Genomic DNA, 13338 nt, shown 5'->3' on the forward strand with positions numbered 1-13338 from the left:
CTGTCTCCATCAGTCCGTACGGACTTGTGAGCTATGCATCTTCCCTTCAGGCGTCCTTGTAAAGCAGTTCACTACATTACTTTATCCATATTCCTGGACAGTGCTGAAGTCCCATTAGGCCAGTTCACTGATGCTCTTGTTCAAAGGCTGAATCAGGGAAAGCCAGATGGCCTGCAGGCCGGCTGGGCAAAGCTGCCTAAGACACGGAGAATCTACTTCATTAGACAACAAGCTAAGAACTGTCCAAAGCCTACTCCTACCACAAGTGTGACATTTAATAGTGGCTTTGTTAGTTGTGACTTCCTTCAGTCATGCATGAAAGACATTTGTTTCTAAGTTTAGTATTTGAGGTTCCAAATCATTAGGTCACACATTAATGTTATACAGAAGCAGACCACAACTGCTTATGATCTTCCAGGAAAGCTAAAGGAATTCTCCTGTTATCATCAAGTTATGTCCAATCCATCTTGCCACCAGGGGCAGAGAGAACAAAGAAGCCTCTTCGTGACCTTTCCTGAGCTCAATAAGTAATAGAAAAATAAAAGGCACACAACTGACAGTGATTTATTTGCTGAGTATACAGGGCATGGGCCCATCTGTTGGTGCTGGTTAAACAGGAATTTAAGAGGGTATGGCGATGAAGGGAATCCGGCATCAGCTCCTTTCCATGTCCATGTAGGCCACACACTGCGGACAAACTGTATGAACAACGTCATCATCAGATGCAAAGGAGACGGGGTCTCTAACGCTGGCTCCGCTGGCTCCGCGGCCTCAGGCTTGCTGCGTTCATATTAGCTGAACGGCTCCAGAGGCAACAAGAGGTGCAATGGTTTTGTACCGGATCAAGTGCTGTGAGCCCTCCTCCAAGTCAATAACATAGTCTCTGAAAAAGGACGGACAGTTGTCTGTATGGCGTCCAGCCGACTCTCCACTGGACGAGCCACAAGGTACTCACCTCTGCTCATCGGCTTCCGGTTCCACTAGGATGTTTTCCTGTCGCTCTTTCACTCTCAGAAACACGTATGAATCTAGGTCTGGTTTAGGAACTGCCAGGAAAACAAAAACGTAACCATAAGCAGATACCATGTTTAACTTGACATGTAGAGAGCCTTATTGAGGTGCCATGCCACCTGGCAGGAACTTGACATCGACCAATATGAAGTTCCTCTCCCAGCCTTTGAGCAGAACTCCTGTGTCAGCCATAACCCCCTCCACCTAGGGTGGCATGCTCACACAAAGGTGAAGCCTATTGTTCTTCAAGGACCTGCAGTGTCCCGAGAAACACTAGGCACCCGTGGAGCAACTGAACCAGTTCTGCTGAGAGCCTTTCCCCCCTACCTATATATATATTGGGAGTTCTTCATTAAACTTTGAGACCTTGAATAGCAGGTGTTATCTAGGTCTCTGTCTCTTTTTTGCTGCTTTTCCATACATCCCCAGCTTCCCTTCCAGGGGTAACCCGTTCGATATAACTGCGGGCAGTTACACATAAGCAGATACCATGTTTAACTTGACAAAAGCCACTGGCGTTAATGCTACGGAGACTCCTGATGTATGACACAGACCTACAATGTCTAGGGGAGTCTCCTGTGTAGCAGCTTCCTATTTTGAAAGGGGTCCATTCTGGGAACCTCAGTGAACAGTACTGAATCATTTACACACACAGTTTAGTAGCATTAATCATATAACAGAACAATTATACTAAAGTCCATGGTTTCTGTTACTGTCCTCATCTCACGCTCATGCTTTTGATGAGAGGATATAATGCCTACATGAGGAAGGAGGTAAATTAGTTACAAACTGAAATAATTTGGCCCCTGCTTTAACACAAGATTTGAGGTGTAGTGTCAGTTATCTGATAAGTGAGATTTTATATTGATCACAACAGTGCAGGATTAGAGTGTTCTTTAGGCACTTATCTCACGTGTATGAGAGAGAGCATGTATGCACACTGCCTGCATGTTCTTATGGCACCCTGCAGGGTATTTCTAGACTTGCCCACTTAGCACTTTAGAACATGGATGACTGTGGTCATAGGCTGAAAAGTGAAGGCAGATGAGTGGGAGCCACTGCACATTAAATTAAGGAAGATATGAACGAGTCCAACGTGTCTTTCCAGATGAGGTGGTAACTGAACCGTTGGCGAGGCCTCCTATTTGTGGCAAACACATTCAGTGATGTGGAACAAAGTAACAGATGTGGGCTGTAGAGAGGAGAAATGAGGGAGGGATGCCACATGCAGGGTGAGGCATGGTATCTAGAACCTTACACAGAGGAGCGCTTGGCGACACGGGCGCAGTGTTGACTATCAGACAGGAATATGGTCTTAACCTTAGGTAGTCTCTCGATGATTAAGGCCAAGAAATGCTGCCACCCTCCCTTCCGCACCACTGGCCAGCATGTCACAATGTGTCACAAGCTGGGCTGGGCTTCAATGGCTCCTCTGCTCCTGGAGTTCTCAAGGCAGATTCAGTGACACTGATTTAAAATTCTACAGTGGATGGGTCTGGTTTATTCCAAGATGTCACAGGCTAAAGTGTATTCCTTTGGCATTCACACATGCAAGCTCTAGCTTCTGGTATCAGAATGTGACTGTGGAGGGAGGCTTTTAAGAAGGTGGGGAAGTTTAAACGAGGCCATGAAGTATGTGTGTGTGTGGGGGGGAGGTCCCCAGTCAATCTGACCAGTGTTCTGATGATACCAAAACACAGGGGCGGGAAGTGACTTTAAGGAGGCTTACTTCTTCCCTTGGGCCATGCAGGACACACAGAAGGGACCATGAAGGGGACAAGTTCTTCTTGGACACCGAATCTTCTGGTGCCTTGATCTTGGACTTCCAGCTGCTCAGACTGTGAGCTATTCAAACATAGGCCAGTGTTCCACACCAGAGGACGGCTGGTGCAGCACCCATGTTACGGTGAGAGATAAGTTCTCAGGGCACCGCTCTATGTGTGGCCTGTGAACACTGAGCTCAGTAAATATGGTGGGGTCTGGCAATTTTGTCTCATTAGACCTAACTGTAAGAGGCTGTGGTAGATGGATATGTAATTCACCAACACGCACACACACACTCAACTAGTTGACTGTTACAACCCTTTGAGCTGATGAGTTACAACTAGTTGAGCTGATAACCCTTTCCTGAGACAGAAAACGGTTCCCGATCCTCCCGCCTCCAGGTGCTCAGACGGCGTGTGGCTAAATAAAGGCAGGCGTCTGTGTCTGAGCACGAGCCATGAACCCACGCCAATTCTCAGGGCGCAGAACACTGTGGAACAATAATCTTGACATCTATTTCTGATTATTTGGTTTTTAACCCTCCTCTACTTCTCTCTGTTGCTTATCTTCTCCATATTTTTCCACACTGACAGAAGGGAGCAGAGTTCCGGGCCCTGGAAGCTGTCTGTGACCCTGCGCACTGTGACCCTGATCCTCATCTGGAGAAGGTTCTCGGCTTACCTGCCCTCAAGAGGTCCACTTTCTGCAGGTTGGGAGGCATGTGCTTTAGGGCAACGTTTTTAAAATGGTTCTCTGTGTGATCCATATACCTGGAACAAGGAATTCAAATGGCTGTGGTGTACACAAATCAGAGCCAGCAAGGTTGTTGGCTGACAATTGGAGACGGAGCCATGCTTGAAGGCAAGCAGGGGCAGTCCTACATTTCCTCATCACTTACTCCTTGGCAAAGACAAACTCCTCTGGAGACAGGCTGGAAGGTTCCCCCTCAGGACGCACTTTCTCCTTTTCTAGGATGTGAGGGAAAAACTTCTCTATCTGTGAAGAGAAATAAGAATCATGAAGATCTGTCACTCAGGGGTTATCTGCTTGTGTCCTGTTTTCCCCTTGGCAGTGCTGAGGATCGATCCCAGTGTCTTGCATATGTTAGTTCTCTGACCCTAAGCTATCCTAGACCCAGTTTTGCTGTGTATCTGCCTCCGTGCGCGCGCACACATACGCAGTCATGTATGTGCACATGTGCACAAGGCAGAAGACCACCTTGCACTTCATTCCTCGGGTATCACTGACCCTGATTTTTCAGACATTGTCACTCACTGGCCTGGAGCATGCTGAATGAAGTTGTTGCCAATTTTAAGGCTGACAAGAAAGGGCTACAGAAATTGCTCAGTGGTTAAGAGCATTTATTGCTCTTGCAAAGGAACTGGGTTCAATTTCCAGTACCCACATGATAGCTCAAAACCATCTGTAACTTCAGTTCCATGGAATCCAGTGTGACCTCTGACCTTCATGGGCACCAGACACAGACGCTGTGACCAGACCTACACGCCATTGAAACACTCATGCAGCTGCAGCAGCAATGACACTGACAGGAAGCTAGGAGTATGGCTTTGTGGTATAGCAGGTGTCTAGCATGTGCAAGGTCCAGTTGCCCAAGCACTAGCCGGTTTAAAAAAAAAATCCCACTAACAGCAAGATTCTAAGAATTCACAATTCTACCTCCAGCAAGCACCGCTAACATCAAATAGTTAGGCATGAAGCACGCTGACTTTCCTGGGCTTATCTAACCTATCGTTCCCACTCCATGTCCCAGAACGTGCTCTCCTCAGTCCCCGGCTACAATGGTGTTAGGCTCCTATCATCTTCAGGCCCTCAACTTCTCCCCATGCCGTTCAATATCCCAAACTCTACTGCACCAACACCCGTCAAACCTTCATGAGTCGACACCGCAAATAGCTGCTTAGGACGTAGCGGATCCTCTCCATCTCCATTCGGTGGACACTGACCTTCAGATCCCCCTTCTTGGCTCTTCTGAGATTTTCTTCCTATTATAAGAGAAATTTAAATGATGTTCAAACACTAAGCACCATAAACACTGGCAAAGTCAAGAACCCAAAGAGTATGCAGCTTTAAGAAAATAAAGAACACTATTAGGTATATAATTCAAAACTGCCCATTTTAAAAAGATGACTATTTGAGCAGAATGTGAATATGGTCAGCCACAAGGATATTCGACCCCATTGTAAGGGAGATATAATAAAGCACACAGCAGAAATGTCTAAGGGGCCATAAATCAGTGTCATACATAACACAGTTTGGGGACCTGAGAGATAGTTCCGTGGGTGAAGTGCTTGTTACTGCAGGCACGAGAACCTGAGTGCCTGCAACCCGGCACGGATACAGTAACAAAGGCAGGCATAGGAACAACTCAGGAAGCTCCTGGGCCAGCTAGGCTGACACGCCCAGCAGTGAGCAGACCCTGCCTCAATGTGGGAGAGGAGAACTGACAGCCATAGTTGTGATGTGACCTTCACACTCACGTGCACACGTGCCTGAGACTCACACAAAGCTAAAGCAACAATTAACCCACTAGGAGACTGTAACGCAGACACTGCACTGCTCTGCAGTGGTAATGACCTAAGCCCAGAGCATGCAAAGCTCAAGACCACAAACTCAGCTATCAACAAGGGGCAGGCAGCTTAAGGATGTAGACCGGAGAGCTGCCAGGGGTGGCAGCAAACAGGACGGCACAGTGAACGGGATGATACTTAGCTGCTCTGGCAAACCCTCTCATGTAGAGATGGAGTCAGTGACAGGCCAGACTGTTCACAGGAAGCTGGCGTGCTGGTGTTTATAGCAACTCTTGGGCTGGAGAGAGGGCTTGGTAGTTGAGAGCGCTTCTGCTTTTGCAGAGGACCCAGGTTCAGTGCTTAGCACTCACAGAGTGGCTAGTGACCACCTGTCACCTGAGTTCCAGAGCACCTGATACCCCCTTCTGGGCTTTGTGGGCACCAGGCAGGCAGGTAGCATAGCAGCATCCGCGCTGGCAAAATATTCATACACGTAAAAAGAAAAACTAAGTCAAAAATGTGGTGGGAACGCCTGTAGTTTATAAACATATGCAATGGCCAACCTTGGCTGCCACTTTGTCCACATCTCGAATCAACTGAAACACAAGCAGCTGGGCACATGTGAGGGATTTTTCCTGATCAGATCATCTGAGGTGGAAAGACTGACTGTCAGATCTGGGCCACGCCTTCTGTGGGCAGTCTACATAAAAGCACACAGGAAAAGGAGGCTCTTGATTTTTGCCTGCTTGCCCTCACTCTCGATGGCAAGTTCCTCTACCCTGCTCTGGAGGCATTACGCCCCTAGTAGAACAACACACTCCTTGAGGATTCCAACACACACTGAAGATGAGCTGAGACATCTATTTTACTGGACTGAACCACCCACTATCAGATTCCTGGCCTTTCTACTGGGAGTCAGGTATTGTTGAACTAGCCAGACCACAACCTGTAAGCCACTGGAATAGACATAGATTTCAGTCTTTCCGTTGTTCCTTTGGGGAACCGTGACTAATACAGCTGGTAACTGTTTTTTAAAGTGTTGGGCTGAGCCAAGCAAAAAGTCTTGGTATCAGACCACACTTCACCTTGCTGATAAATGCGTTTAGCTTTCTCTTCCTCTGCAGTCCAGAGACAGCTAAGTCTTACCATGTGCTCTAGCTGTTCCATGACGCATTCGACAATCTCAGCCTTGCTTTCCAGGAGCTCAGGGGCAAACTTTTCATTCATCCAGGCCTAGAAAGCAACACAGGAAAAATGTGTGATGATCACAATGGAGCAAAACACACTGGAGACAGTTCCCGGGCCCATGAAGCTACAGGTATCTCAGGTAGACTATCTGCTGCAAGAACGCTCTGGAGATGACGCATGCTGTACAGCAGCCTTTCCATTGCCTTTTAGGGAGGGGCTTTTATTCAACTAAAGATTATTTAAGTTACCTTCCTTCTTTCATCACTATAGTAAATTCTGAGTAATGCCACATGATAGTCTAGCCTTACTTATCATCTAAGAGTATCAACTGAACACCCTCTACTTCCTTACTCATCCTGGCTCCATCAATTTTCTTCCTTCTTTCCTTTCTCCTTTTCTGAGACAGCGTACTGTGCAGCCTGGCTGGCCCGCCTCTGCCCTCTGAGTACCAGCGTTGGAGGCACATGCCGCCACGTCAGACTTACTCTTACTCTTTCTCAATCATTTCTTTTATTGCTGTTACTGTATCTACTAAGTGTGAGAGAGAGACATAGCACACACGTGGAGGTCAGAGAACATGTAGGCCCTGTTGATCAGACTCAGGCTGTAACACTTAGAGGTGTCTTTACCCACTGAGCCATCTTGCCTGCCTAGGATAGCTTTCATTTACGGGACACTCGGTTTTAACTTAGTTCAGATTTAGAGGACAATCATGCTCAACCTTTCTCTGATTTGCTTGAGTCTCTGCTTACCCAATTATAATCATCACGACACAGTAAATACTGTTTTGATATAACTATAAAGTTTTATTTCAAACTTCTCTAACAGCGATACAAGTATATAAAGAGTTTTTGTGGTTCTGGGGATGAACTAAGGACTTAGTGCACAGTAGGCCAGTTCCCTACAACTGAGCCATACCCCCAGCCTCCAATCAGAATTTAAACATGTTCATCACTGTTATCACCTGATCCTGTTCTGTAAAATCTGTGCACTGGTTCTGACTCTGCAACAACGTGGTTGCCTAGCATGAGCCAAGTTCCTTGGTTTTATCCCCAGAACCACAAAAACAGAAGAATCTGCATGTTGTCATCCTGACTTCATGGGGTTTTGGAGAAGTGAGGGTGCTAAAATAAGTTCATGTGACTGGGACCCAACTCAGGGACTGGCGTCCTGTTCTGAAAACAAAATGTTATCACAGACGCAGCCAGGAGAGAAGACCAAGTGAGGACACTAAAGACAGCCACCAAAAGCCAAGGGGAGATGGCCCAGAAGAAACCAGCCAGCAAATGCGCCGACCTCTGCCTCTTACACACGGTAAGTCCCTTGGTAAACCACTCAATTCGTCTGATTATACAGGCTCACCAAGCAAATACCATCAGTGAAATGAGAAACTCTGCACTGTAGGAAATACCTAGTGAACCTTTCATTTTTTAAAGTTTAATTAAAGTACATCTTCCCTCTTCCTCTCCTCCCTCCAACAACAACCTTATACCCAACTCCCTCTCAAATTCATGGCCTCTTTTAAATTACTGCTACATATATGTGCAAATAAACACATAAGCACAACCTGCTAGATTCATTCAGTGTGGCTTGTCGGTTTGTTCCCAGGGCTGGCCATTTGGCACTGGATAACCATTTAGGGATCTCATCCCGAAGAAGTCTAATTTTCCTTCTCTCAGCTGTAGTTAATTGTCTGCAGCTCATTTAGGGGTGGGGCCTTGTGAGGTTTCTCCAGCCATGTTGGGATGTCAGCTGGCGTTGTCATTCATTGTCTGGGGCCTGTCTCAGAGCTTTCATGGGCCCAGCCTCCCTGACATATTTAGAAGACAATCCTGCAGCAGATATCCTGGTCTCTGATTCTTTCTGCTTGTTCTTCTTTGGTGTTTCCTGAGCCTTAGTTGTAGGGGCTGTGTTGTAGATGTATTCATTGGAGCTGGGTACCCATGGTCAGCTGTCCTCTAAACAACACGCAATAGTATATGCTATAAATGTCCTGGAACTTACAGGGCAGCGCAGTGCGTGCTTTTACTGTCGGCACATACACAGATCGCAGGGGCAGGTGATGTCTGAGAGTTCAAGGCTAGCCAGTGATGCCAATCTCAAAAACAAACTAAAAGCATGTTTACAATTCCTAAACTACCAGAGGTTCATGAGCAGATATTATTGAGGGAGGAAGAGGAAGAAGGAAGGAGGAAGAAGAGAAGTAGAAGAAGATGAAGAAGGGGAGGAAGAGGAGAAGGAGAAGAGGACGATGAGAAGAGGAGGAGGAAGAAGAAGATGAAATTGAAGAAGAAGAAGAAGAAGGAGAAGAAGAAGAAGAAGAAGAAGAAGAAGAAGAAGAAGAAGAAGAAGAAGAAGAAGAAGAAGAAGAAGAAATTGAAGTTACTACAACACAAGAAATAATTAATGCTATTATGACTAAAAGGGATGGTGGCATTTTCTGGTTAGAGCAGTCATTTTCCTGTGTGTGTGTGTGTGTAAATCAGAGGAAACTACAATAGAGAAATATCTGCTTCCATTACACACATATTTATGTCCTGAAAATACCACAGCAGGGCCTTGCTTTGTGAAAGTCTACCACGTATGTCCAAAGCTGTCTTTTACCAGCCATCCTTGCAGATTGCCAGGATGAGACTCCTAGAGAATAATGCCCTGCCCTCTGGCTTCCTATTTTTACGCAGATGGTAACAAGCACTGCTCTTTAGAAACAAGTCTTCAGTTTCCTTATTCTCTGAGCCGTGGTATTGCACATCTGGAGTACGATAAGAGCTACGAGCGGGACGTGGGTTCTATTTGGAATGCTTACCTGCTCCAGCCTGTCAATGAGCTCTGCAGGGGTTAGGACCACCTCCTCGCTACCCCCATCAGAGTCCTGTCCGTGGAGATCCAGAGCCTCTGTCATCGTTTCTCAACCAGGAACCTACACCTGAAAATAAACCAACACCCTGAAAAGTTTACTTGCAAGAAGAGGCTTTTAGGGAACCGTCTATTGGGGCTGGAGGGGGTGCACTGGCCAGGGCTGGAGAAAGCAAAGAGTGATTTTCAGTGTCGGGCTAAGTCCCTCAAGCGTTAGGCAGGTCGATTGTCGGCTTCTCTCCTAATCCTTCCCACTGCACGGGCCTGGAACTGAGCATACAGCATACAAGCCGCAAGTGTTCCTTTTCGTCCCCAGGAGCAGCTTTCTGTCTTAGGGGCACAGGTGTCCATTCGGTTCAAATGTGCAACGTGCCCCGTGTTACGCGCTCGGCGGCACATCCAGTCGGGGGCTACAACTGACCCAGGTCGCCCGGGCATCCCAACGCTCACCTCGCAGCAGGCACATAAAGCGGTTACACGGCGCGGGAATTCCTCTTCCCCTCTCTCCCAGCCCGCCCGCACCACGGGTGGAGGTAGGCGCCGGAGCTCGCGCTGAAAGACCGTCAGAGATCGCGCCCCACCGACCCGCCCTACCGCAGTGCAACTCCCGCGCTCCTTTCGGAAACACAGCGTGGACCGGAAGACATCGCTGCGGGGGAGCACTAACCAATCAGACTCGGGGAAAAGCGGACACACTCCCTTGGCCCCGTCCACCCGGGGGCGGGCTCTTGCCGAGCTATAGCGCGTACTTCCGGAAGGCGGGGACGGAGGCTGGGAGTGCAGTGCCGTGCGGCACCGGCTCGGAACTGCCACGTGGGGGCGCTCACCTCACAGCAAGGAAACCAGGCAGCGCCGTCTTGTGGCGGATGGGTACACGCCCTTCCCTTCTTTTAACATTTACCAAGCCTGTTTGTCCTATTAGTTCTTAGATTCATAAATGTATGTTGAAACTACATTGAAGAAACTCACTCCATTGTCCATCCTTTACATTATTTTTAGCAGAAATGTTCTCAAATGTGAGTTGTTCTTTTTGGTGATGAAAGAACGCTGATTGTCTATCTAGGATTCTACCTTTTTAGAGAGTGTGAATGCAATATATACATTTGGTACCTGCCCACAAGTGTGCAGGGAGTGAGGAACATATGTCTATCCACAGAGGCTAGAGGATTCTCTATCGTTCTCTGCCCTAGTCTCATGAGATAGGGTCTTTCATTGAACCTGGGAGCCCCAGAGATCTTTTGGTCCCTGCTTCCCACGTGACTAGGGTTATAAATGTATGTAGCCATATCAAACATTTTATTTTTATTTATGTGAGTGCTAGGGAATTGAGCTCAGGTCACGAGTGCCTTAAGTTTATTTTTTACAGATGTATTTACTTATTTTCATGTATGTGTGTGTGCTTCCGCATGAATGTGGGTACCTGCTGAAGGCAGAAGAATGCATTGGATCCTGATGGAGCTAGTATGGTTATGAGCTGTTCCACATGGGTGCCAACAACCAAACTCCTGTCCTCTGGTTTAGAGCAAGTGCAACAAACCAATGAGCTATCTCTCCAATCCCTAGCCCCCTACATTTTTTTAAGTGCCAAACTTCTTAATTAGTTTCAGAGATGGAATTATAATGCAAATTTTATAGTTTTATACACTTAGAAATTATGCATCTTGACATAATATTGCTTGAAATAGTAAGAAATAGCAGGACTAAGAGAAAGTTGTGAATTTTTAAATTTATGGTAGCTTAAAGACTCTTGGCATTGTATCTATATTTTTTTTTCATTAAAATAATTTGTACAGACTTGGGGGGGCATGCAGTGTGGTGGTACAGTACAATCTTATCATGCACCCTGGGTCCAGTCTCCAGCAACTAAGTAAAACAAAATCTCTTTCTACAGTTTGTCACTGATGTAAAAAATTATTTTACTATTTATTTTTATTTGATACAGGGTCTCATTACTGAACTCTGACTGACCTGGAACTTGCTATGTAGAGCAAATTAGCCTCAAACTCATAGAGATCTACCCACCTCTGCCTCCTGGTTGTAAAAACATTTTAATATTCATCCCCTATTTTTTGAAATAGGATGATTATATTTTGTTCCACACTTCATTAGATTGGTATTTTACTATCAAATTAGCATGGAACAGATAAGGTAAATTTCATCTGTAGAGTAGCCCAGAGTGATAAGAAATGACTATATTTACCTTTAGTTATGAAAATATCATTTTATCTGAAAATAGTGGTGTTGGTTGTGAAGTTATATTTTCTGAAACAAGAACAAGAAGCCGGGCTGGAGAGATGGCTCAGTGAGTAAGAGCAATGGCTGCTCTTCCAGAGGTCCTGAGTTCAAATCCCAGCAACCACATGGTGGCTCACAGCCATCCGTAATGAGATCCAATGCCCTCTTCTGGTGTGCTTGAAGACAGCTATAGTGTACTTATATATATATATATAAATAAATCATTAAAAAAAAAAGAACAAGAAGCCTTGGCTGTTCGGAATATTACAATCGATTCTGTAAGCAGCTGCCATTCTAGAAACCGCTCAAGCGTAAGCTCCCAGTCCTATGCGTTCACAGGACCCATGGAGCCCTGCGGATGCTGAGATCACCCTGGGGTTTTGTCTGTGAGGGGGATTTGTCTTTGGCATTTACAGGAAGGAAGTAATTCAGCTTTACACTGGACCCTTTCTTACTTTCACTCACTTGTAAGCCAGGAAAGTTACTTCCCCACACTCCTCCTTTCCGTTCTTGTGCTCTCCCTCTTTGTCTTTAACATCTCTAGGAGTGGGGATCCCCGTGGACACAGCAATTTACATAGACAAGGTTGTTTGCTGTAGAGCCTCTACAGTGCTCCCTAGTCTATGTTGTCCTGGATGGCCTCAAACTCACAGGGATCTGCTGCTTCTACTGGTATTAGCCACCATACCCCACATATAAGTTGCTTTGTGGGAGCATTACCTAGACATTTCCAAACGTATAGAAAATAAGAAAGTCACGTATCACAAGCACAGGGAGAAGAGTATAGCTCAGTACAGACGGCCTGTCTGACACATTCAAGGTTCAGGTGTGATACCTTCCACTCGTGGTGCTTTTCAAATGATTCTTCAAATGTCCATGCAAGCATGGAGTGTATGAACCTGGGTGAGCTGCGCACGCTAACCCTTCACTGGAAAGCGGCTGTGTGTTTGCAGTCAGAGCGCTCATTTAGGTCAGCTCCTTGGCAGTTGGTAGATGCCAGGCTAGGAGTTACCAAGACATTTTGCATATGAAGTTTGCACACTTCCTGAAATGAGGTTAGAGAACACACGCGTGATCAAGGACCATAGGATAGCAGTCGACGTGTCATTTTTTACAGCCCCCTTTGCCTTTTCTTAAAGACAAAACCAATTCTAAGTGACAGCCCCTGGATGTCTCACTTTGTAGCAGTCTGCCCTTAACCTGCACCTTCTGTCCTATCACAGGTGTGCCTAGCCGCACCCAATTCCAGAAAATTCTTTAAAAACAAGGTGACTTCTGAACCTGAAGGTATTTTTTTCCGTCCAGGCCTCATACATGCTAAGTGCTCTACTAGAGTCCCACCCCAGCTAGAATCTGAAGGTAGGGGTTCACTCTCATGTCAGGAGCTAATAGCACAAAGCTAAGTAGATCACTTAACAATTAAAACCAAACCAAACCAAACCCTGGACATGGCAGTTTGTGGCTGTACGCCTGTGCCAGCTGAGGCACAAGGACCACTTGAGTCCAGTTCAGCTATGAAATCCAAAGCATTTTGCAGGGAGGGATTGAACCCTAGGACCTCACAGACGGCAGGCAAGCACTAGGCTACATCCCCAGTTCCCTCCAGGCCGCCTTGGCCGTACTCTTCAAAGGTTTCAGCTGAGGAACCTGAGACAGAGATGGAGCCTAGCAGGGGCTCCCATAGTCCTTGCTTTCACAACTGCGGCCTATCCCACGGTTACTGGGCATGGGTAGGGATGGTCTGAGACGACCTGCT

The 13338-nt window shown here is 46.5% G+C and overlaps 1 protein-coding gene across 2 annotated transcripts; it reads right to left on the bottom strand.

Moving 5' to 3' along the window:
* Nucleotides 1-539: 539 nt before the first annotated feature.
* Gins4 (GINS complex subunit 4) lies at nt 540-9975 on the bottom strand. 2 transcript variants are annotated; one of them, XM_052162519.1, is made up of 8 exons: nt 9942-9975; nt 9298-9417; nt 6450-6536; nt 4665-4778; nt 3674-3771; nt 3457-3545; nt 956-1046; nt 540-883 (listed from the first exon to the last, which is right to left on the bottom strand). In XM_052162519.1, the coding sequence occupies exons 2-8, from the start codon at nt 9391-9393 to the stop codon at nt 787-789; spliced, it is 672 nt and encodes a 223-aa protein (XP_052018479.1). In that variant the 5' UTR covers nt 9394-9417; nt 9942-9975; the 3' UTR covers nt 540-786. The 2 variants fall into 2 exon arrangements, with proteins under 2 accessions (XP_052018479.1, XP_052018478.1); XM_052162518.1 differs by lacking the exon at nt 9942-9975 and adding an exon at nt 9798-9935.
* Nucleotides 9976-13338: the final 3363 nt, after the last annotated feature.

Source organism: Apodemus sylvaticus, chromosome 18 (assembly GCF_947179515.1).
Source record: "Apodemus sylvaticus chromosome 18, mApoSyl1.1, whole genome shotgun sequence".
In the NCBI taxonomy this organism is placed as follows: Eukaryota; Metazoa; Chordata; class Mammalia; order Rodentia; family Muridae; genus Apodemus; species Apodemus sylvaticus.